This window comes from Otolemur garnettii, unplaced genomic scaffold, assembly GCF_000181295.1.
Source record: "Otolemur garnettii isolate 467f Iridium unplaced genomic scaffold, OtoGar3 scaffold00049, whole genome shotgun sequence".
In the NCBI taxonomy this organism is placed as follows: domain Eukaryota; kingdom Metazoa; phylum Chordata; class Mammalia; order Primates; family Galagidae; genus Otolemur; species Otolemur garnettii.
Genome location: NW_003852444.1, coordinates 5,860,320 through 5,884,360, shown reverse-complemented (window position 1 = coordinate 5,884,360; position 24,041 = coordinate 5,860,320). Strand labels below are relative to the sequence as shown.

Sequence of the window (24,041 nt, the reverse complement as noted above, 5' to 3'; positions counted from 1 at the left end):
ATTGTTAAGATACAGGTGCTGGCTCGGCACCTGTGGCTCAAGCAGCTAAGGCGCCAGCCACATACACCTAAGGTGGCGGGTTCGAATCCCCAGCCCGGGCCCGCCAAACAACAATGATGGCTACAACCAAAAAATGGCCAGGCGTTGTGGCGGGCGCCTGTGGTCCCAGCTACTTGGGAGGCCGAGGCAGGAGACTCGCTTGAGCCCAGGAGTTGGAGGTTGCTGTGAGCGTGATGCCATGGCACTCTGCCCAGGGGGATAGCTTGAGGCTCCGTCTCAAAAAAAAAAAAAATACAGGTGCTTATAACTCTATTTCTAAAATCAAAAAAATTGAATACAGAAAAAAGAAATGTAATCTCTTAATTTTAATTGTGGTCTTAAAAAAAGTCCAGTTTCTTTACATTGAATGTACTATTATGCATTTATAAGTAAATCAAATTATAAACATTAACTAATAAATATATTTTAGAATTTTTAAAAACAAAATCTATTTTCTTTCTGGCTTCAAAATTTCTAGAAATTGCACCTGTTAAAATATGTTTAAGAACATTAACTGGGAACTTTATTTCCTATATGGAGATATGCTGCATAAATTTTTATCTGAGACTGGATACAGCTCATGCCTGCAATACTCTGTAGCACTCTGGGGAGGTCAAAGGAGGAGGACTGCTGAAGGCCAGGAGTTTGAGACCAGGCTGGCAATATAGTAAGACCTCATCCCTATACAAAACGGAAAAATTAGCCAGGCATGGTGGTGTGCATCTGTAATCCCAGCTACTCAGGAGGCTGAGGAGGGAGATTCCTGGCTTGAGCCCAGGGATCTGAGGTTACAGTGAGCTATGATGACACCGCTGCACTCTAGCCCAGAAGATACAGTGAGATTCTTTCTTTAAAAGATAAAAATAAATATAAAAATATAAAAATTATATCTGAATTCCAGGGAATAGTGAAAGCAAAATCCTTTAAGTCCTAATTTTTTTTTTAAGAAGCTGTGTGCAAAGACATAAAAATGACAAAGTGATCAGAAGGTCACTTCAGAAAACGTAATCTTTTGCTACTACATCATCAGGTGAAAGCTGCCCTGGTAACCCTGTAATGACACTAAGATAATTCTTCTTCTTCTTTTTTTTTTTTTTTTTTTTGCAGTTTTTGGCTGGGGCTGGGTTTGAACCTGCCATCTCTGGTATATGGGGCTGGCGCCCTACTCCTTTGAGCCACAGGTGCCACCCGCTAAGATAATTCATTTAATCATGACTTGAATGAGCAGAAAGGAGCAGCCACCAGCTTCTCACAGGCCCCACACCACTGCCTCTGCCTGTGTGTGGTAGCAGAGGAGACAAGACTTGGGCACCGGACAGGAAAAAATGACCAGGAAGTAAGAGAAGGGAAGAAGATGTATTAACAAGGTCAAAGTGGAAAATGGGGTGACAGGGTATTAGGAGAAAACAGCAGTTGTGTCCTCCCCTAAGTGACAAAAGAAAACAAAAATCTCCCTCCAGTCACTGTCCAGCACTTCGACAGCTGTTCCTTCCAAGCTGGAAAAGCAAGCTTCTTTAAAACAAACACATTTTCATGTCATGCCACGCGCTCAGACGGCTCTTCCGGTTTACTGTAAAGATTTAGAAATGTTTCTCCTGGAGGAGGCATGCAGAGAATTCCATGAGAAGCAGCCGGCTCAGGAGATCAGCAGATGTCAGCCTTGGGGATCTCAGCCACTCTCCACTTCCATGGCCCTGCCTTTATCTCTGACAGGATCCAAGGGACAACAGCTCTGCCCAGGGGACCAGGCTGCTGCATGCTGGACACCAGTGCTCCAGAAGGTCTGACGTGTGGTCTTCCCCAAGTTAGCCAAAAAGCACATGCCCTACAGCTCAGAAATACCAGCTAAACAGCCCTGTGTACCTGTGGTGCCCCCGACAGGCCGAGGCCGGGCTACTGATGGCATCTCCTCAGTGTAGATCCCACGGGCAGCAAAAGGGGCTTCGGACGCTGCCTGCGGCTGCTGGGACTCAGAAGGTGCCAACTCTGAAGACTGCAGCAAACCGGGGCCAAGACTCGGCCTAAAGACAAAGCACACATGACCATCAGGATACCAAGGCCTAGCTCCAAGATCCAGTAGACCCACCCCAACCCATGTGTCTACCTGCTCAGCCACCTCCTTTCCCAGAAGGCAAGGGCACATTTTTCCTGCTCCCTGATGGTAGGGACTTCTATTTGCCTCTTATCTGCTCACTGAGAACAGGCCTGGAGGACAGCTGACATTGACCAATCTCTGTCTGATGACTGGATACATTTTCTCCATTTAAAAAAAAAAATGGCAGCTGGGCATGGTGGCTCACACCTGTAATCCTAGCACTCTGGGAGGCCGAGGCAGGTGGATTGCCTGAGCTCACAGGTTCAAGACCAGCCTGAGCAAGAGTGAGACCCCATCTCTAAAAACAGCCAGGCACTGTGCTGGGCACCTGTAGTCCCAGCTACTCAGGAGACTGAGGCAAAAGAATTACTTAAGCCCAGGAGGGGCTGTGAGCTATGATGCCATAGCACTCTACGGAGGGCAACAAAGTGAGACTTTGTCTTAAAAAAAAAAAAAAAATGGAAGAAATACTTTATCTTCCAGATCAAACGGCGGCATGGCTGAAGTTCCGGGGCCTGTTAATCTCTGGCCTCTGGCTAACACTGCAGCTGTCACCCTGCTGCTCATTAGCACCACCCAGGGAACATGTAACATGGGACGCCCTTGCCACACCCAGACAAACTCAAACACAATCTCTAACTCTACAGATGATCCGGTGCCCACCAACTCTGAAAACTAGTATTCTAAAGTATTCCCCAAACCTTTTGTATCCAGAACCTGTTTTACTCATAAAATCACCAAGTACTCCCATCAGCTTTTATTTATATAGATTATGTCTACCAGTAGTCACCATACTAGAAATTAAAGCTAGTAATTTTATTAAATACTTATTTAAAAAGTCATTAAAAACAATAAAAACATATTAACGCAATGTTTTTCATTAAATTAACTAAATTCTCCAACTTCCCTTTCTCAAAAAAATTAGTGAGATGAGTGGCACTCTTATATTTTATTCATATTTCCTTAGTAGAAGGTACCTGGATTCTCATATACTTTGCCTTAAATCAGTTGCTATAAGTTATTTTAGGAGGAAAATCCTGCCTCACAGAATATAAAGAATTGGAAAAGGAAGGAGGACTTTAATAGCCTTTTCAGATAACATTTAAAGAGTATTTCAGATACTCTTTTTGATACCACATCAAAACTCAACAGGGTAGGTCCCAAGGGGTTAATTGCAATGCAGAATTTGAAATAATATCATCTGAAACATCGACAAACTTTTCGTACTGTTACATTTAAAACCCATGGTTCTACCTTGCACTTTGAATGATCTTTAACCCTTGCGTGATTTTATGACATCCATCATTTGGAAAATACTAGTTCACTGAGTTATACAGACCCCAATATTATTACATCTCATTCTGCAGTATCAAAATATCCCATTCATTAATATTATTGAGTTCATCCAGAAAAGCCTTTAGGTACTAGGAAGCTGTCGAGTTCACTGCAGCAGACGATAGTTTCCAAAATTCAGATTTTTACTTGAAAGCTCTATTTTATCATCAGCACCAAATGCTGTCAGTAGTTTTCCTTGAAGCGACAGGCTCAGTTTGTTCATGTTTGAGACAGTCTGCCAAACACTCTAGTCTGAATACGACATCTGTTTGTTCAAGTCAAAAGCACAAAAGCAGTTAATTCAGTTCAGTCTCAACTCCAAACACGGAGCAAGGGCTTTTTCCTAAAACTTCTGTACTCAGCAGAAATGCTTTATACGTACAGGGTATTTCCTCTTTCTTCACTCAGACTGTTAAAAACTAGGGTCTAGTTTTATAAAATTAATAATTTGTACGACTTCCTCAAGGACATGCTAACATAAAGCTGGTGAGTTTTGTGTGGGTGGGGGTGGGTTTTTAACTTCGATCACCCTGCAATGAAGAAACAATCCCTGCCCATCCAGTCTGGCACTGCCTGGAGGCACTGAGGACCAGCAGCCTCACCCACCATGGCTTTTGCACCTTAGCACAAGTGTCAACATAATTTAAAAAAAAAAAAAAAAAAAAGCAAGTAACATCCCAATAATGTTATAAAAACACCTTGGACCTCCGGAAAGGGTCTCGAAGACCCCATCCTGAGAACCACTCTTCTGAAGAAAATTCAAGAATAAAAAAAGGTTCCAGTTGACTACAGTTCTATGCAAATGACAGTGAAACAGTAATTAACAGACGAAGCCAGTACAGTGAGAACCGGGACTGACCGGCACTCACCCTGCCTCATAAACTAAAACCCAGCTATCGAGGTGGCTTTCTTTACATAGCTGCTATGGCTTTAGATTGGCCTCAGAAGAGAGACGTCTGTCATCTCTGACTTGACAGATCTAAGAGCTTCACATGAGGCACGCTCTTCCTTCAAGATCTGGAAATTGGAGCCCATACCTCACCTACCCCCATCTCTGAGCCACCCACTCATGAACTAGCTCTTGCCCTTCACTCCACTCTTCCTCCCCCCGCCCCACATTTCCATCACCTTTCTCCACTGTGTGCAACCCACATTCCACATTCCTTTAACTTGGGTGATCTTTAAAATGTTACTGCCCACACCCGAACACTTTCCAGAATAAAGCCATGGATGACATGATGGGACTACCTGTGCAGACCAGAGCACGTGGTCCCCCATCTCTAACTTGCCGCTGCTTCACCTAAGCTCTCCTCACTACTGTTAAATTTCTTGCTTTGGACCACAAAGGAGAAAAGGAGGAAGGCTGGGGAAAAACAAAGAAACCCCTCTGAAAATGAGCAAGCATAAAGAAAAGGAACAGAAAAAAGTAAGTGGGAAACAGGTAACATTCCTACTTCTGTGAGTCTTCTGGTCCTGGAGGGATGGCTGGGTTTGATTTCTGAGAGTCACTACTTTACTACAGTGCCATCTTTGTGGTAAACCAATGACGTCCACACGTGTGTGGCACGCTGGTCTATGTGTCTAGCCTCACAGTGATACTAACCGTCGTACCCACTCAATAGTAACTGTACCATTTAGAAGGGTCCTAACATCTTAGTCTTTCTCAAAGTGTCTTGGCTATTCTTGACCCTATGCATGTCCGTATATATTTTAGAATAAGCTTGTCAGTTTACACATATTTAAAAAAAAAAAAGAACTACTGTGATTTCAATGGAATTACATTAAATCTACAGCTCACTTGAGGAGAAGTGACATTTAAAAATACTGAGTTGTCTAATCCATGAACATCTTTCTTTACAAGGCTTAAGTATCTTTGGTTAGATTTATTCTGAGGTGTTATTTATTCCTAAATGCTATTCTAGGCTTGGTACCTGTAGCTCAGAGGCTAGGGCGCCAGCCACATACACCACAGCTGGTGGGTTCAAATCCAGCCCAGGTCTGCCAAACAACAATGACAACTACAACCAAAAAATAGCTGAGCGTTGTGGCAGGTACCTGTAGTCCCAGCTGCATGGGAGGCTGAGGCAACAGAATTGCTTAAGTCCAAGAGTTTGAGGTTGCTGTGAGCTGTGATGCCACGGCACTCTACCCAGGGCAACATAGTGAGACTCTGTCTCAAAAATAAACAAATAAATAAATGTTATTCTAAGTGGTATCTTTGAAAATTCTGTTTTGTTTGTTGCTTGTATACAGAAATAAAACAATTTTTGTACACTGATGTTATGTTCAGTTACCTTGTAGTTTAGGTGTTTTGCTAGCTAGTGATCTTGGTAAATTCCCTTAATTATAACAACTAATGTATTGACACTTTAGGATTTGAAGACACAAAATTATAGTTATCTGTGAATAATAACAGTATTCTTATTTTTAATTCTTTCTTTTGTTTGTTTCTCTTTCTTGCCTTGTTACCCTGGCTAGGACCCCCCCACCCACGGGCAATCCTGTATAGCAGTAACGTGAGCAGGTCTCTCTCTCTTGCTCCTGTTCTCAGGGAAAGCTTTTAATCTTTCGTCATTAAATAATATTTGCCAAGAAGCCTTTTATCAGAATAGAGAAGTTCACTCCTATTCTTTGTTTGCTTACATATTTACCATGAATGGATGTTGAATTTTATCACCTGCTGTATCTACTGAAATCAGAGAATCTTCCTCCTTTATTCTCTCCTTGAGGTAATAAATCACACAGCTTGCTTTTTTTAATGCTAAATCCCCCTTGCATTGCTGGAGTAAATCCAGCTTGGTTGCAATGTGATACTCCTTTGTATATATTGCTGGATGTGTTCCCTGATGTTTACTTGCACGTTCTTCTTCTGAGTGTTCATGAGAAACTGGCCCTGGATGTTTTCCTCTTCGAACTTTTGTCTTTGTCCTTGGAATCAAGGTGATCCTGGTCTTGCAAAATGAGCTGGGGAGAGTTCTCCTTTTTTCTGTTTCTTCTTTTTTTTTAAGAGAGTCTCACTTTGTCACCCTCGGTAGAGTGCTGTGATCTCATAGCTCACAGCAACCTCAAACTCTTGGGCTCAAGTGATTCTCTTGCCTCAGCCTCCCAAGTGCCTAGGACTACAGGCACCTGCCACAACGCCTGGCTAGTTTAGAGAGGTCTTGCTCTGGCTCAGGCTGGTCTCGAACCAGTGAGCTCAGGCAATCCACCCACCTTGGCCTCCCAGAGTGCCAAGATTACAGGAGTGAGCCACTGCGCCCAGCCCCTTTTCTGTTTCTTGACAGAGTTTGCATTAACACTGGCACCTTTTCTTCCTTCAGCAATTGGCAGAATTCACTATTTAAGCCACTTGGGCCTGGAGCTTTCTTTGGGGGAAGAATTTTAATAGTGATTTCTATTTTTTAAATAGTTACATGACAATTCAGGTTTTCTCTTTTGGGGAATTTTTCCATTTCAAATTTATAAACAAAAATGAATGCATAAAAGAGACAGAGTCTCACCCTGTCACCCAGGCTGATGTGCAATGGAGTGATCACAGCTCACTACAGTCTCAAAATCCTGGGCTCAAGTGATCTTCCTGCCTCGGCCACAAGTAGCTGGAACTACAGGGTACCACTAAGCCCATGTAATTTTTACTCTTTTTAGAGAAAGAAGTCTCACTATGTCATCTACGGTGGACTCACATTCCAGACCTCAAAGCAATCCTCCTTCCTCAGCCTCCTGAGCAGCTGGGATTACAGGCATGACCTGCCACACCCAGCTAAACCTTGTTAATGTCTATGAAATCTGGATTAATTTATCTTTTCCATTCTTCTTATAGATAATATGTCATATAGATTATTTGATCAAACTTGCCAGAGGTTTATCAGTTTTATTAGTTTTAAAAGAACTAATTTTTGGCTTTATTGATCTTCTCTACTATGGTATTTATTTTCTATTTCATTTATGTATGTCATTATTTTTATTATTTCCTTCCTTCAAGTTTAATTGGATCTTCTTATCTCACTCTTGAGATGGATTCTTAGATAACTGATTTTCAGCCATTTTTCTTTGCAAATGTATTCATTTACGGCAATAGTTCTCAACCTTACTAATGCTGCAATGTATTTTCATTGTTAAAAATAGGTTGCAACCCACAGGTTGAGAACTGCTGATTTAAGGCAATTAATTCCTCCTTAAACATCGCTATAGCTATATCCCACAACTTCTGATATGCTTCATTTCCACTATTATTCATTTTAGATTAGGTTTTAATTTCCACTGTGGTTTCTTCAGGGTATCAGGGATTATTTTAGGAGGATGCTGACTAACTGGCAAACAGAGATTTTCTAGTATCTTTTGTTACTGGTTTCTAACTTTTACTAGGAATAGCAAATGTACTCTGAGTGATTTCACGTCTTCGAAATTTGTGAAGATCTGCTATAGCCAGCATCTAGTAAATTTTTTTTTTTTTTTTTTTTTTTGAGACAGAACCTCAAGCTGTCACCCTGGGTAGAGGGCGGTGGCATCACAGCTCACAGCAACCTCCAACACCTGGGCTCAAGCGATTCTCCTGCCTCTGTCTCCTCTGCCTCCCAAGAAGTTGGGACTACAGGCACCTGCCACAATGCCTGGCTATTTTTTGGTTGTAGCCGTCATTGTTCTTTGGTGGGCCCAGGCTGGATTCGAACCCGCAGCTCAGGTGTTTGTGGCTGGTGCCTTAGCCACTTGAGTTACAGGTGCCAAGCCCATCTGGTAAATTTTTAAAATGTATTTTAAAAAAAAGGAATATTTCACAGTTATTGAGGTTAGTGTTCTGTATAAGTCAATTAGGTCAAGTTGATTAATTATGTTGTTCAAATCTATAACCTTTCTGTATCTTCATATTTTTTAATTGTTTCATAAGCCAAATTTAGTTTTAAATCCAATATAACATTTGTCTTTTAATTAGGATATTTAGTCATTAACATTTAATATAATCACCTTCATATGTGAATTTAGATTTGTATCATTTTATGATTGCCTTTCTTATGTCCTGCCAGTACTATATTCTTTTTTCTCCCATTTCCTACCTTCTTTTGGGTTATTTTTTAGTTATTTTATTCCTCCTTATAATCTTATACTTAAGTATTCTTTTAGCTTTGTTTTAGTGAGTTATCCTAAATGACAATGAATCTTAACTTTACTAAGCACATTAATTATTTTAAAATCTGTGTTTGAGAACCCCAGTAACCGGATCTCCTGTGGTTCCATTTCTATTGTCTGTTTCTCTTGATTTGTTTAAAATTAATTTTCTTTTCCTCTCATATACACCTGGGTGTCTGCATGTCTGTGACACATTGGAGAACAATGTAAATCTAACAGCGACATTATCTTCCTCCAAAGGGGATTTACAGCTGTTTCTGCCAGGCAGCCATCCCTGGTGCCCTTCCAAAGCTGAGCCTTAGTTCCCAAGGGACCGATGTACGCACAACTCATTCTTATACTAGGCAATAACACCTAAGGGTCCAAACTCAAAACCTTGGGGTGTTTGACAAGGTCTTTCCTCCTTGCTCTCCCAGCTCCGTGGGTCTGTCAAAAACTTTGTCTGGCTTCTCAGCTGCCTCCCATGTAACTCACAGATGTCTCCGGGAGAAGGGTGGCCCCCGCGCAGGGCCCATCTCTCTGAGTTGCCTGGATCTGGGCCCCATACTGCTTCACTGCCCTGTTACTTCTCTGGGTTTTTAAAAGACATTTAATATCTTGCTTAGCTTTTCCAGTTACCCTAGAACTAATCTAAATTATCTAGTCTGTCATTGCTGGAAGCAAAATTCCAACTTTTTCCCTTCCTCTTCTAGTTAAAGAGAATATACAAAACTCAGAGCTTTGCATCTGCTCACGCTAGCTAAAATAAATGAGTTTACAAAATTTGAAGAAAACAGCCTATGTGAGAAAGTGATAATATACTTCATTCTGAGAACCTTACCTTGGCAATGGGCCTGATGGGGGAGTCATCCCATAGTCTTCATATCTCTGGAAGAAATTCAAGAGAAACACGAAGATTAATATCCAATGTTTATTATAGAGTGACAACAGCAAACTTATAAATTTAGCTTGGCAGGATCAACTTTCAAGAGAATTATTTTCTCATTAAATCTCAGCCTGCTTTCGGGGCACTCTGCCATCAAATAATGCTACACGTTTCAGTTTGGGGAACTGGGCTGCCAGACTCCAGAAAACACAAGTAATTTCTAGATCTTTCCTTTTTTTGTATAATCTACCTAAAAACATAAGTAATTGGCAGACTTCCTGCGCCTGCTATTTTCTAAGGGCACATTTTCCGCAAACCTCTATGTTCAGCTAAAAGCGTAGGCCCAGGTGGCCACACTCGGTGCAGATAACTACCAACTTGAGCCATCACGTCACCAGATCTGGCGGGTGCCCAGCAGCAATTCAAATACCTCAAGCAACAAACTATCAAATGGGGCACCATGCTGTAGAATACTATACAAAGAGGAAGAACAGAAAGAAAAACACAGAAACTGTAGAGGCTTTAAAAGCTGAAGGCAGCACCTTCAGTTTCAGACCTTTTACACTGGGTAAGGTGTCCCCGTATCCTTCAACCAACTCTTTTTGAACTAGCCAAGTACTACTCCTTGTCTAAAGCAATATGCCACATTATTTAAAGAAACATACCTCTAAGAAATCTGCCCATTCCCTAGGAAACTAACCTATCCTATCCCTAACATACATGGGACTCTTATTTCAACATCTCTTTTCAAAAACTGTAACATTATTTTGGAACCGGGTATTTCAGGAAAGCAATAATCCTGGATGAGTCCACCCAGCTGTAGTCAGTGAGCATGGATGGTCTGCCCATGGTCAGAAGCTCCGGGGTAAGGACTACGTCAGCCTTGCTCCACTGTCACATCCTTCTCTTGAGAAGCTGTCATTTACCGAACTCATATTTCGTAATAAGCACCAGGTAAGCATTAACTCAGGCTCACAACAACACTAAAAAATGGCTCACTGCCTGTTCTATAGACGGAATCCACCTCACAAAGCAGTTAGGTAACTTCTGCCCAAAAAGTCTTTTGGACTCCAAAGGCCAAGTTCTTCACTAATGCTCTGCCTTGCCTGTGGCTCCCCAAACCAGATTTTCCCCTATAAACAAATCTCTACTTTGTGGAGAAAAGAGAAAAGACTTTGCAATCAGGCAGACTGGCCAAGCTACTTAATGTCCCGGGTCTCTTTCTTTATGCCAAGAAGATATAATATCTCCAGACTCAGAGTTCTGAGGGATTATCAGACATGAAGCTGAGGTCAAATTACTTCCCTTTCTGACCCTCTCTGCTTGCATCTTCTCAGCAGAGACGCAGTTCCCCAACTGCAGAAGATAAGTTAAGGTGAAAAGGCAAAATAAGTTACAGACAAAAGGAGGAAGAAAGGAAAAGAAGCTGATACTCTTTTTTTTGAATAATTAAAGTGAAATCTAACATTCAGACACAGATTATTCACAGTGGCTTGTGTGTTCTCAGCACAATTTGGATTTTTTTTTTTTTGAGATAGAGTCTCACTATGTTGCCCTTGGTAGAGTGCTATGGTGTCACAGCTCACAGCAACCTCCAACTCTTACACTTAAGTGATTCTCTTGCCTCAGCCTCCCAAGCAGAGGAGCCTGTTTGGCAGGCTTGAGCTAGATTCAAACCTGCCAGCTCCAGTGTATATGGCTGGTAGCCTAGCCACTGAGCCAGAGGAGCCAAACCGATTTTTTTTTTTTTGATTGAGACAAAGTCTCACTCTGTCGCCCTCTGTAGAGTGCTATAATGTCATAGTTCACAGTAACATCAAACTCTTAGGCTCAAGGGATTCCCTTGCCTCACCTTCCCTAGTAGCTGGGACTAAAGACGCCTGGCACAACACCCAGCTTTTTTTTTTGTTGTTTAGCAGGCCTGGGCCAGGATCGAACCCACTAGCCCCGGTGCATGTGGACAGTGCCTAATCACTGGGATACAGATGCCCAGCCCACAATGTGGATTTTTAAAATATATTCAGATGCAAAATTATTTATTTATTTATTTTATTTTTGCAGTTTGGGGCCCAGTTTTTGGCTGGGGCTGGTGCCCCAGTCCTTTGAGCCACAGGCACCATCCGCAAAATTATTTTTTAAAAAATATCCAGGCTTGGGCAGTGCCTACAGCTCAAAGGAGTAGGGCGCTGGCCCCATATACTGGAGGTGGTGGGTTCAAACCCAGCCCTGGCCAAAAAAATATATATATATCTCCAGGCTTACCAGTTTACCTCTGGAGATCTCAGGAGGTCTAAGTGACAAACTAAAAGAAAAACAATGAAAAATAGCTGTCCACTTGTTACCGGTTATATCATCATCGTGCTAGACAGCTCAACTCAGAAAAGGATGTTATGTTTCTAGAGATGGCATGCCCGAAGAAAAGGTTTTTTAAAAATAAAATCACAAAAAGAATTTTGAGATTCTACTGTAGGATGGGTCACACATCTATGCATTAAAAATTGGCAGGACATAATTGAATTTGAAGGCTTCAATCAACTATGTCAATAAAAATCCCATTTTAATGCCTGTCTTCTCTCTATTCAGTTTAAAAGGCCAAAAGAGTAAAGGCAGCAAACTGAATGATTAATGGAGTCTGGGACAGGCCTAAGGTAAAGCAGTCAGGTCAGCTTGCAAAGCACCTTAACTCAGGTACCCACACTCACTATGGAGAGGACCACTCCAAAGAGAGCCTAACTGCCACCCAAGAAGCAGAAATACCACCTATCAAGTGGCTGAACTCACTGATGCATAACAAACACCCCTATACCTGGCAAGAGAGAGCAGGAATTTACCATCAGGTGGTAAATAAAAGCTCATATGGTAACTGGAGGCACCCTGAAATCTACATTCCTGTGGTTTTACTATAGTCAGAAGCCATATAAAGGGTGATCAGTAACTTTACAACCAATTCGTAAATATGTCATAGGCTCAGCACTTGCGGCTCAAGCAGCTAAGGCCACCAAAAAAAAAAAAAAATCGCCAGGTGTTGTAGGCCTATTGTCCCAGCTACTTGGGAGGTGGAGGTAGGAAAATCACTTAAGCCCAGGAGTTGGAGGTTGCTGTGAGCTGTGATGCTACAGCACTCTGCCTAGGGTGACAGCTTGAGGCTCTGTCTCAAAAAAAAAAAAAAAAATTACATTACATATCTACATCCAATGATTCTGGTTTTTCCACTGGATTAAAACCACTATCATTCTCATCAAAATATATGAGGAGGGCAACACCAAAACTCCACAATGAGAAAACCACTGCATAACAATGCTTATAAATATCTTACTATGGGGCTTGGCGCCTGTAGCTCAGTGGGTAGAGTGCCAGCCACATACACCTGATGAGTTCAAATCCAGTCTGGGCCTGCCAAACAACAACGAGAACTAGAACCAAAAAACTGCCAGGTGTTGTGGCGGGCTCCTGTAGTCCCAGCTACTTGGGAGGCTGAGACAAGAGAATCACTTGAGCCCGGGAGTTTGAGGTGGCTGTGAGCTGCAATGCCAGAGCACTCTACTGAGGGCGGCATAGTGAGACTCTGTCTCAAAAAAAAAAACCTAACTATGGATTTGAATTCACGGTTAAGGGGTTGATTAAAAGCTTTGTCATGAAATCTTTAATCCCCAACACCTACGAACAATAAACAAATAAGAAGCTTATTTTGATGCAAATCTGTCAAAAACAATTACTGCTAACAATTCCCTAGCAAGAGGGAATAAAAAAGCAAAACCATACTATGAACTGAGCAAAACGGTGGCCAAGAGAAGAAAACAAAAGACACCGGCAGGGTGATGCAGCCCCCAACCCCAGCCCCAGAATTCCACTGCATTTACAGAGAGCTGGCTGAGAGCTGCTGGCCCTCGGCGGAGCCAGGATATGCCTGGGAGCAGAGAGGGCTGACAAAGAAACATCAGGTCAGACAGTGAGCTGAGACTTTCCCTTTGGAAAACTCAAGGGGACACAAAGTGGCTCCTCCTTCCTCTTCGTTCCACATCCTCTTGACATCAGGAGGACACACCTCAGCCACTTGGCCCACCTAGCACTGACACCCCTCATTTTACTTATCAGCTGCTGATACACAAGACTAGAGGCAGGGAGACAATTGGGAAGCTGTCCCAATAACCCTGATGAGAGAGGACAGTGGCTCCAACTAGTTTAATGCAGAAGACAGACTTGGGAGGAAAAGTCAATCAGGCTCCAGCACGTTTAAATGCCCTCACCTTCCCAGCCCCTCTCCCTTTCACCTGCACCTCTCTTACCCACCGTCCCTTCCATCACATCTGTCTGATGAAGCCCCAGGCCCATCAGTCCCACTGCCTGCACCTGGGCATCTACACGCTGACCAACAAAACCAGACAACTCCAATTTGTGCCACTGGAACTTCATGACAGGCGATCTCGAGGCTAACACATCAGTCCTAATCTGTTTCCTCTCATTCTCCCCAGCTGGCGTTTTGACTCTCTACTCTTCCTCAAACCTCCTGCCCTGCCAAATTCCTGCCCTCGTCCTCTGCCGTCTCTGCTGGTCCTCAGCTTCCTGCCACTAACTACAACTTGATTTTAACCACACCCAACCTTTCCTTCTGCTCTACCATGAAACTGGAAGAAATATATACCCTCGTTTCTTTCTTTTTTTTTTTTTTTGAGACAGGAGCCTCAAGCTGTCCCCCTGGGTAGAGTACTGTGGCATAACAGCTCACAGCAACCCCCAACTCCTGGGCTCAAGTGAGTCTCCTGCCTCTGCCTCCCAAGTAGCTGGAACCACAGGCACCCGCTACAACGCCCGGCTATTTTTTGGTTGCAGCCGTCATTGTTGTTTGGTGGGCCCGGGCTGGATTTGAACCCTCCACCTTGGGTGTACGTGGCTGGCACCTTAGCCACTTGAGCCACAGGTGCCGAGCCTATCCCCTCATTTCTAAAGATAATCCCTGCGCTGTGCTTTAGATCCCTGGTGTCCACTCTCCTGCATCATCGAACTCTTCTTCCGTGCTGGCTCAGTGCCATCAGCACGAATCCTGTGGGAGCCTGGACTCGAGTCTTCCTCTCGAGTCCCTGCCCTGCACTACACCAGGTGTGGCACCCCTCTCACCAAGAGTGCTACAATGGTGTCCTGTGTTGTCTCGTGCTTTGACAACCATTCTCCACTCTGAAACAAGACTGGTCTTTCAAAAAGGCATAACCAGTTATGTCTCTGCTCAAAACCATGTACAGGATGAGATGTGGCCCTCTAAGCACAGGAAGCCTCCCCTGTTTTCCGCTCCTGACTCGTGTCCCACCCCACCCCCCTTACTGCCCACCCTGTACTATGTAGCCAGAAGTCATTTCCCTGCTTGGAACATACTGTGATGGTTAAATTTATGGACCAACTTGACTGGGTCACAGGATGCCCAGTTATCTGATGAAACATTACTTCTGGGCATCTCAGTCAAGGTTTCCAGAGGAGATCATCTCTTTAATCAGTGGACTGAGTAAAGCAGATGTGAGTGGGCGTTATCCAATCCACTGAGGGCCTGAATAGAAGAAAAAGGTGGAGGAAGGTGGGACTTGTACTCTGAATCTTGAGCTGCCTGTCTGCTTGAGCTGGGACATTTGTTAATCGTCTCCTGCCCTTGGAGCTTCTAGTTCTTAAACTTTCAGATTCAGACTGGAATTTAGCTCTCAGGACTTCAAACTACACCTCTGGCTTTCCTGGGTCTCCAGCTCGCAGACCGCAGAGCACAGCTCCTCAGCTCCATAATCACAGTTTCCTGGGCTCACAGCAACCTCAAACTCTTGGCCTCAAGCAATTCTCTTGCCTCAGCCTCCCAAGTAGTTGGAACTATAGGTGCTTGCCACAATGCCTGGCTATTTTTTTGAGAGACGAGGTCTCACTCTGGCTCTGGCTGGTCTCGAACCTGTGAGCTCAGACAATCCAGCCACCTTGGCCTTCCAAGTGCTAGGATAACAGGCGTGAGCCACCGCACTTGGCCTGCTCTGTTCATTTCTTTAGTCTACCAATTCTCTTTATGTTGTAAAGTTTTTACTACTATGGTTTCAAGCCTACTAATCTCTTTTGCAATATGTAATCTGCCACTAATCCCATCTACTACATTTTCATGTCAGATGTTGTAGTTTTCATCTCTAAATTTGAATTATACCTTTTAATATCCTCAGTGTCTCTAATTAGCATGTTCAATCCTTCTTTTAGTTTCTTAAACATATGGAACTCCCATTATAATAATTCTGTTAACATCTTGTTTACTAATTCCATTATCTCTGTCACTTTCCTGCTTCTTTGCTTGCCTGTTTAGTTTTGATGTGATGTCAGACATTATTAATTTTACCTCATTAGATACTGGATATTATTGTGTTTCCATATTCTTGAGCTTTGTTTGGGTTCAGATTTTATGTTTTGTTAGGTAGAGCCATGGTAGCTGTAATCTGGGGCTACTTTCTCCCCACCACAGAAGCAAAATTCTTCTGAGTACTTTGATGTTCCATGCATTATGTAGTTTTCTACTGATGACTAAGAAAGGAACTGTATTAGGCTGGTCAGGCTGCTATAACAAAATACCTTAGAATGGGAATAAAATTTATTTCTCATAGTTATGGAGGCTGGAAAGTCATAGATCAATGGGCAGTGCCCATAGATCAGTGGGTAGGGTGCCGGCCATATACACCGGGGCTGGCAGGTTTGAACCCAGCCCAGGCCACTTAGAAAACAATGACAACTTCAACAAAAAAAATCGTGGGCATTGTGGTGGGCTTCTGTAGTCACAGTTACTTGGGAGGCTGTGGCAAGAGAATCACTTAAGCCCAAGAGTCTGAGGTTGCTATGAGCTGTGACACCACAGCACTCTACCCAGGGTGAGAGCTTAAGGCTCTGTCTCAAAAAAAAAAGAAAAAAGAAAAGAAAAAAAAGTCATAGATCAAGGTTCCAGCAAGATTCAGTTTTAGGGGCCATGTGCAGTGGCTCACACCTATAATCCCAGAACTCTGAGTGGACTGCCTAAGCTCACAAGTTCAAGACCAGCCTGAGCCAGAGCAAGATCCCATCTCTAAAATATAGCCGGGCACTGTGGTGGATACCTGTAGTCCCAGCTACTTCAGAGGCTGAGGCAAGAAAATCACTTGAGCCCAAAAGTTTGAGGATACTGTGAGCTACTCTACTGAGGGTGACCAAGTGAGATTCTGTCTCAAAAAAAAAAAAAAAAGATTCAGTTTTAGGTGAGGGCTCTCTTCCTGGCTCACAAAGAGCTGCTTCTCACTGGTACAAAGAGCCCTCTAATGATTCTTCCTAGTCTCATTAGAGCAATAGTCCTATCATATCAGGACTCTACCCTAATGCCTCATTTAACTTTTATTGTTTTTAAGACAGGGTCTCACTGCATCATCTGGGTAAGAGTACAGTGGCACCATCATAGCTCACTGCAACCTCAAACTCCTGGGTTCAGGTAATCCTTCTGCCTCAGCCTCCGGAGTAGCTAGGACTGTAGGGGTATAGTCTACATTTTGTAGAGACAGGGTCTTGCTCTTGCTCAGGCTGGTCTTAAACTCCTGACCTCAACCAATCCTCCCACTCTGGATTGTTAGGATAATACCACGCCCTGCCTCATTTGACCTTAATGGAGGTGATTATGTCACACTGGGGTTATGGCTTCAACATCCTTCACGAAGTAGCGATGAAAATAATTTTATGGTTGGAGGTCACCACAACATGAGGAACTGTATTAAAGGGTCCCGGCATTAGGAAGGTTGAGAACCACTGCTTTACACCCTACACTGGTCAGTCTTCAGATGAAGAAGAGTCTGCAGATCACTAGAATTCCTTCTCAGTATCTCTCTGCTCCCCTGTACCCTCTACTGTGAACCAGTGGTCTTTTCATCTCTAGACTTCCAACTCTCCTTCAACTCAGGGAAACCACCCAGCTCTGTGTGCGCTCTCCCACCCTGCACTGTTACTGGAAACTCTCCAGACATAAGACAGGCAAATAATTGTAGGACTTAACTCATTCCTCATTGATCCCTGCCCTTTGTTACTCGGAGTCCAATGTGAAGGAAACCCATATATTCTGTTCAGATTTTTTTTTTCTTTTTGAGACAGAGTCTCACTTTGTCACCTTTGGTAGAGGCTGTGACATCATAGCTCACAGCAACTTCAAAATGTTGGGCTCAAGCAATTCTCTTGCCTCAGCCTCGAGTAGCTGAGACTACTGGGCTCTTTTTTTTTTTTTCTTTTTAGAGACGGAGTCTCACTCTGGCTCAGGCTGGTCTCAAGCTGTGAGCTCAGGCAATGCAACTGCCTTGGCCTCCCAGAGCGCTAGGATTACAGGCATGAGCCACTGTGCACAGCCCAGTTTTGTTTTTTTTTTCAGTTGTTTTAGGAAGGAAGGTAAATCCAGACTCTTTCTCCATCTTACCCAGAAGAAGTCTTTCTCAGATACTTTAATTTCTGTGCCTTGCTATACTTTCCACTACCTGAAATCTCCTTCAACTAACAACCTCTAATAACCTCAGACTTCCACTTACAAGTCATTTTGTCCAGAAAATCCTTCAATACCTGAAGGCTCAGCTAAGTGCTTCCACCAATATCACCTTCCCCTACCACAGCACCTACCTACTATGCTAGAAGTGCTATTCTGACTGTCCACATATCCTCTAGCAGGACGTAAGACCTGAGGCATAGAGACCTATGGTGTGTACTACTCTGTCCCCAACACCTAGCAGAATACCTGGAATCCAGCAGGTGCTCTGTAATATATTTAAGTGAATAAGCAAATAAAAGCTTACAGCAACCAGATAGCAGCTGTATGCACATTTATTTTATCACTGAGTTTTATCATCCATTTGAAGATTATAAACCACCATGAAAGATTATAAACCACCAGCTATAATTTTGAAGCAGTTTAATATTTCTTGTGGAAACAAGCTATATTTTAACATTAAAAACAATAATGATTAGACTGCATGGTATTCACCCCCCCCCAACACACACACACACACACACACACACACACACACACACACGGCAGTGGTTATATGCACCGTACCAACGCTTGCCTGGAGGAAACAATCCACTGTGGAGGATCTATTTGGAAAATTCAAACCAATTTCAAATGTAAAAAATAAAATTCTTTTAACATATTCTTATTGCCACCCAATTTCACCTCAATAGGGGTTACAAAATCAGAGGGCCACAGCATAAATACTCTCTAACTAATTAATTAATTAAATAATTTGAGACAGAGTCTCACTCTGTCACACTAGGTAGAGCGCTGTGGCATCATAGCTCACAGCAACCTAAAACTCTCAGGCTTGAGCAATCCTCTTGCCTCAGCCTCCTGAGTAGTTAGGACTATAGGCACCTGCCACAACACCTGGCAAGTTTTTCTATTTTTAGTAGAGATGTGTGTCTCACTCCTGAGCTCCAGCAAGTCACCCACCTCAGCCTCCCAGAGTGGTAGGATTATAGGTGTGGGCTCCGTCCCCAGCCCCTGACTAATACATTTAAATTGTTGTGACCTTTTAATTTCTTTCCTAAGTCAAATCTTTTAATTATTTCACCAGCAATTAGCATAAAATTAATAATTGTGTTACTTGAGTTTTACTTTTCCATGTCGTAAGAAGGTAAATTCCAAAGGACTGACGGAACAGGAAAAACACAAACGATAACAATGCCGGACCAGATGATGAAATGTCAACTCCTAAGATGGAAAGCAGACCGTTGAGAGTGGTTGTCCCTGCTCACCTGTGCCCAGGCTGCCACCTTCACTCCCAGAGCCTCAGAGGCTCCTGTCCCAAGATGGCCACAAAGAAGTTAACAATTTGAGTATATCCTAAATTACACCTTTTTCAGGTGTAATTGACAATATGTTTTGACAGTTACCCCACCTCTATTTCATGACATTGTGAGGGAACCAGAAGGTGCTTCCATAAAATCTCCCCTCCATTCTTCAACAAACCAAGTATCAGAGTGGCATAAAAGGATGATTCCAACCTTAAGAATTAACTTAGTAGAAGATAATAAAAACTAAGACCCATCATCCAAGCTTTTTAAATCTCATCAAATACACCAGAGTTTTTCAGGAAGCTTGAAAGGGAGGCAGTCATGCAACAAAATTCCAACATCCTGCCAGTAGAGAATTCTAGAAAGCCAGGACTTACACTGCATGGGTTGTTGGCCGTCTGGGCTGGGCTGTAGAAGGACCCCCACTGGGTGGCTCTCCTCTCTTCCCGAGAAGGGGTGCTGTTCGTGGGCAGGCCAGGTGGGATCCCAGGGCCTGCCCCTGCAGCACTGGCAGGCTGGCTGCTCGGGGCCACAAGGGCAAAGGCGTCGTCCAGGAGGGAGTGCATGGTCTGGCGCGCCTCCTCGATGGACGGCTGGGGTGGGATGTACTGGGAGGTGGGGAAGGGCAGGCCTGGGTACCTCCCAAGCTCCATAGAGGACGGTGTCTGCACATCCGCAGGGAGGTCAGGATCTGACTACAAGGTGGGAGATAAAGGAGAGAGGATGACACAGAAGCTTTTGAGGTAACCCTAAAACAAAGCTCTGGGTCCAAAACAGAATTCAACCATTTTCCTGACGTTGAAGAAAACGTTTATCCTAAGAATTAAAAAATGACAGCTGAGGAACGTACATTACATTTCATGTACGAAAAAGGCTTGAATCAGGAAAAAACAAAAAAAAAGTGGAAATATTCAGCATTCCTTGTTTTCAGGAAAACTCAACTATTAGAAATGCACGTTAGTGCCTGGAGGCACACATTTTTACTAAAGGCCCCTGAGCAGCCAAAAAACATGTTTCAAAATATATACCAGAAAAACCTGGTCAACTTTGTGTAGAGAAACCAAAAAGCAAAGCAGTCTATTAACAGTAAAATAAACAGCCCTACGTTCCCCTAAAAGAGATCAAAGTCTCCACTGTATTAACACTATGTGTATATATATACACACATATATACCACAATTATAAATATTATATTACTTAGTTATAATACCTATCATAATAGCTATTCACAACAGTAAATGGTGACAATTATTTATTCAAAAACCATTTGTTTTTAAAATGGAAGTACCCCTATTTACTCTCTGGGTAACACGAGTCTGATACAGCCTTACGAGCAGAACAGCATCAGAATACATGTATACACTGGGTAAACTCCACGAGACACAACAGGGAACCAATGGAAGAAGAGCCTTTCCAGCCTCAGAAGGTCTGTAAGCCTTGGCTGGAGACTCAATACCCTCTGTGGCCAAGGAGAAGATATATAATTTTTTAGATTTCAGATTAATATAATGGTACAAATGATTAGGTTACGCTGTTTGTGTTTGTTAGGTAAAGTCCAAGTTGTAGTTGAGCTCTTCACCTGGGAGATATGTCATATACCCTTACATTGTGCCTGCTAGGTGAGAGTACACCGATTTCCCTCCCTGCCCCCCTCCTCCCCTCTCCCCTTCGGGAATTTAAGTGTTTTTCTGTGTGGACATGTAGTTACTAATCTACTGGTATTAGTATCGAGTACACTGGGTACTTGCTTATCCATTCTTGTGATACTTTACTAAGGAGACTATGTTTCCATTCCATCCAGGTTAATACAAGAGATGTAAAGTCTCCATCTTTTTAGGGCTGAATAATATTCTACGGTATGCATATACCACAGTTTGTTAATCTATTCCTGGGCTAATAGGCATTTGGACTGATTCCACATCTTGACAATTGTAAATTGAAGTGTCATAAATATTCTAGTACAAATGTCCTTACGATAAAATATTTTTTTTTCTTCTGGGTAGATACCTAGTAATGGGATAATGGGATCAAATAGAAGGTCTACTTAAGGATTCTCCATACTTCTTTCCAAAGAGGCTATACTAGTTTGCAATTCCATCAACAGTGTAAAAATGTTCCCTAGAAGGTATTCTGAATGGAAAGTAGAAAACTCAGAGTAATTCAAAAGCATGTAGTACATCCCTAGTATGGTCTTGAGGATGAAAAATAAACTTAGAAAAGCTGAGTTCTGGCTCGGCACCTACAGCTCAGTGGCTAGGGCACCAGCCACATACACCCGAGCGGGCAGGTTTGAACCCAGCCCAGGCCTGCCGAACAACAATGACAACTACAACCAAAAAATAGCTGGGCATTGTGGCAGGTGCCTGTAGTCCCAGCTCCTTGGAAGGCTGAGGCAAGAAAATCGCTTAAGCCCAAGTGTCAGAGGTTGCTGTTACCTGTGACACCACGGCATTTTACCGAGGGCAACACAGTGAGACTCTATCTCAAAAAAAAGAAAAAGAAAAGGTGAGTTCTGAGAAAGGCATCATCTTTGAAAGTATGCATTTCAGAATATTTAGGGAGAGTGAGTAAAAAGTAAGCCCATCAGAGGAAGACTGGTATTTTAGGGAATCTGAAAAGAGGAGCCCTTGAAGACAAAGAGCTGACCAAGTGGTGATCCCCGGGAAAAGGCTTCTTTTTAACCAATGAAGGGAGAACCTCTGCATTTTCTGCTAAGCAAAAAAAGAAAAAGAAAGATGGCATGAGCCACTATAAAAAAAAAAAAAAGCCTGAGGCGGCACCTATTGCTCAAAAGAGTAGGGCGCTGGCCCCATATGCCAGAGGTGGTGGGTTCAAACATAGCCCTGGCCAAAAACTGCAAAAAAAAAAGCCTGAGTTAGGGCACTGATGCAGGGAAATGAAGAGAGCAACAGGGTGACAGGTTATTCCTCACACAAAACTCAGTGGTGCTCAATGCAGGAGCTCGGGGTTAGTAAGGAAAGAAGCCAGGGACTGAGACGGCTCCCTGGAGATCCCCAAGAGCAGGAGCCCAGGCTGGCCACGGAAGTGAAGAGGGAAGGGACACTGTCCTTCCTTCTATTCCTCAGCTCCACACCACAGGAAGTCCCTGCTTCAGACAGACAGAACCCCCCAGGTGACCACCTGGTGGGGGTCCAAGGGGACAGCCCTCCCCAGATCAAGCCAAGCATCAGAGATACCCAAACACCTTTCCAAAACCCAGGCACAGCACAAGAGCACCACCTAATGTGAGATCCGCCAGTAAGCGGCAGCTCGCCTGGGGGCTCAGCATTCAGAAAGTAACAGATACTGCTCCATTTGCTCTACCAAGGAGGAGAATAGTGTAATCTGCAGGACTTGCAGCTCCCTGGAAGCACACTCATCCTCCTGAGTAGGTTATGAAGGCCATGGTCTTTAGGAAACTAGAAGCACAGTCAGGTCCCAAGGAAAAGTCTGGTTCTTTCAGATGATTGTGATTCAGTTCTACTTGTACGTAGGCCCCACCTCAGTGGCTCTTTGGCATACATGTCTAATTTTATTTAAGGTCTTTCAGTGTTAGTTACTTGTGTAATTTAGGAGAAAAATACAAACCTCAAATAAGAAACAGGAAGAAATGGCTGGCTGCATAAGCTCTGCCTAAAGTGATCATGTAAGTCACAAATCCCATCTCCAGGGATGTGCTTTTCACTAATTCTCTCTAAACAGGGATGGCTCTGTGAGTTTGCCTCCAGCAAGAGGAATCCCATGTCCCCAGCACAGGACTTTAGGAGCGTACCGTGCTTCCCAGATGCTGCTGGAGTTAGCTGCATCTGGCTCTCCCTCTGTTGTCCAGGAGTGTCTGTGTTTCCCAAAGCCCCTCGGTGAGGCTGGCTCTTTCTTCCCTACTCAATGGGATCTGTGAATATGTGTCCTAATGCTATCAATATCTGCCTTTAACACTTCAAGAAACGCATCTGTACCCCCTTTCAGTCTGAAAAAAACCAATTCATTCCTTATTTCTTAATTTCCATTAAGCTCTTTGTCCCATAAGAATAAAACATATGCACCAGCAAATACACTATCTTCTTAGCACTTAGGGGGTAGGGGGGAGAAACAAAACCCTGAATACCTCTCCTATCATCAAGAAACCCAAACAACCCTCTGACTAGGGAAAGAAGAACCCCCCCCAATCAACCTCCAGAAGTTCCCATTCTGAAGCCCCTGAGAAGCTTACATGTAGAAAGGAGAAACACCAAGTATGTTTCCAGAGGCATCACTCTGCAGCCCTGTGGCTGATATAACTCAAGCCTCCCCTCAGAAAAGGTGACCATCCCAACCCACATGCTTCATGACCCAGCTGGCCCTAGCACATAAGCCACCAGGATCAGCTAGCACACAGGTCAGCAGCCACCACCCATTTCTTCTCCTCACCCATGAACACATTTTCCTAAGACCCACCCCACCCTGATTCCAGAAGCAGGAGTTAGCATTACGCACTGGGCATCCAATGTAGGCAGAGTTGTGGACCCCGGGAGGCCTTTTGTAAGTGCCATCACTGTCTGTGGTGATGAGTCTGTCCTTCTCAGCATCGGCAGGACAGCCATTGACCTGGTGTTTCCGGCGTGGCTTAGGAGATCGTTTTATCCGTGAACTGTCAGGAAGAAAGGAAATTATCTTCATAAGTAATAAACCTCTCTCTAGGCTCGGCGCCTGTGGCTCAAGCAGCTAAGGTGCCAGCCACATACACCTAAGGTGGTGGGTTCGAATCCAGCCCAGGCCCACCAAACAATAATGATGGCTGCAACCAAAAAAAAA

General features: G+C 43.5%; 1 protein-coding gene across 1 annotated transcript in view; it reads right to left on the bottom strand.

Annotated features, from left to right (window-relative positions):
- KIAA1549 (KIAA1549 ortholog) overlaps positions 1-24,041 on the bottom strand; it is a 79,267-nt gene that overhangs the window by 5,776 nt on the left and 49,450 nt on the right. Inside the window, exons 15-18 of the mRNA XM_012806231.1 lie at positions 23,724-23,877; positions 19,628-19,945; positions 9,414-9,460; positions 1,903-2,060 (exon numbers count right to left, since the gene is read on the bottom strand). Of these exons, the coding sequence (XP_012661685.1) occupies positions 1,903-2,060; positions 9,414-9,460; positions 19,628-19,945; positions 23,724-23,877 (677 nt within the window). The remainder of the gene's footprint in view (positions 1-1,902; positions 2,061-9,413; positions 9,461-19,627; positions 19,946-23,723; positions 23,878-24,041) is intronic.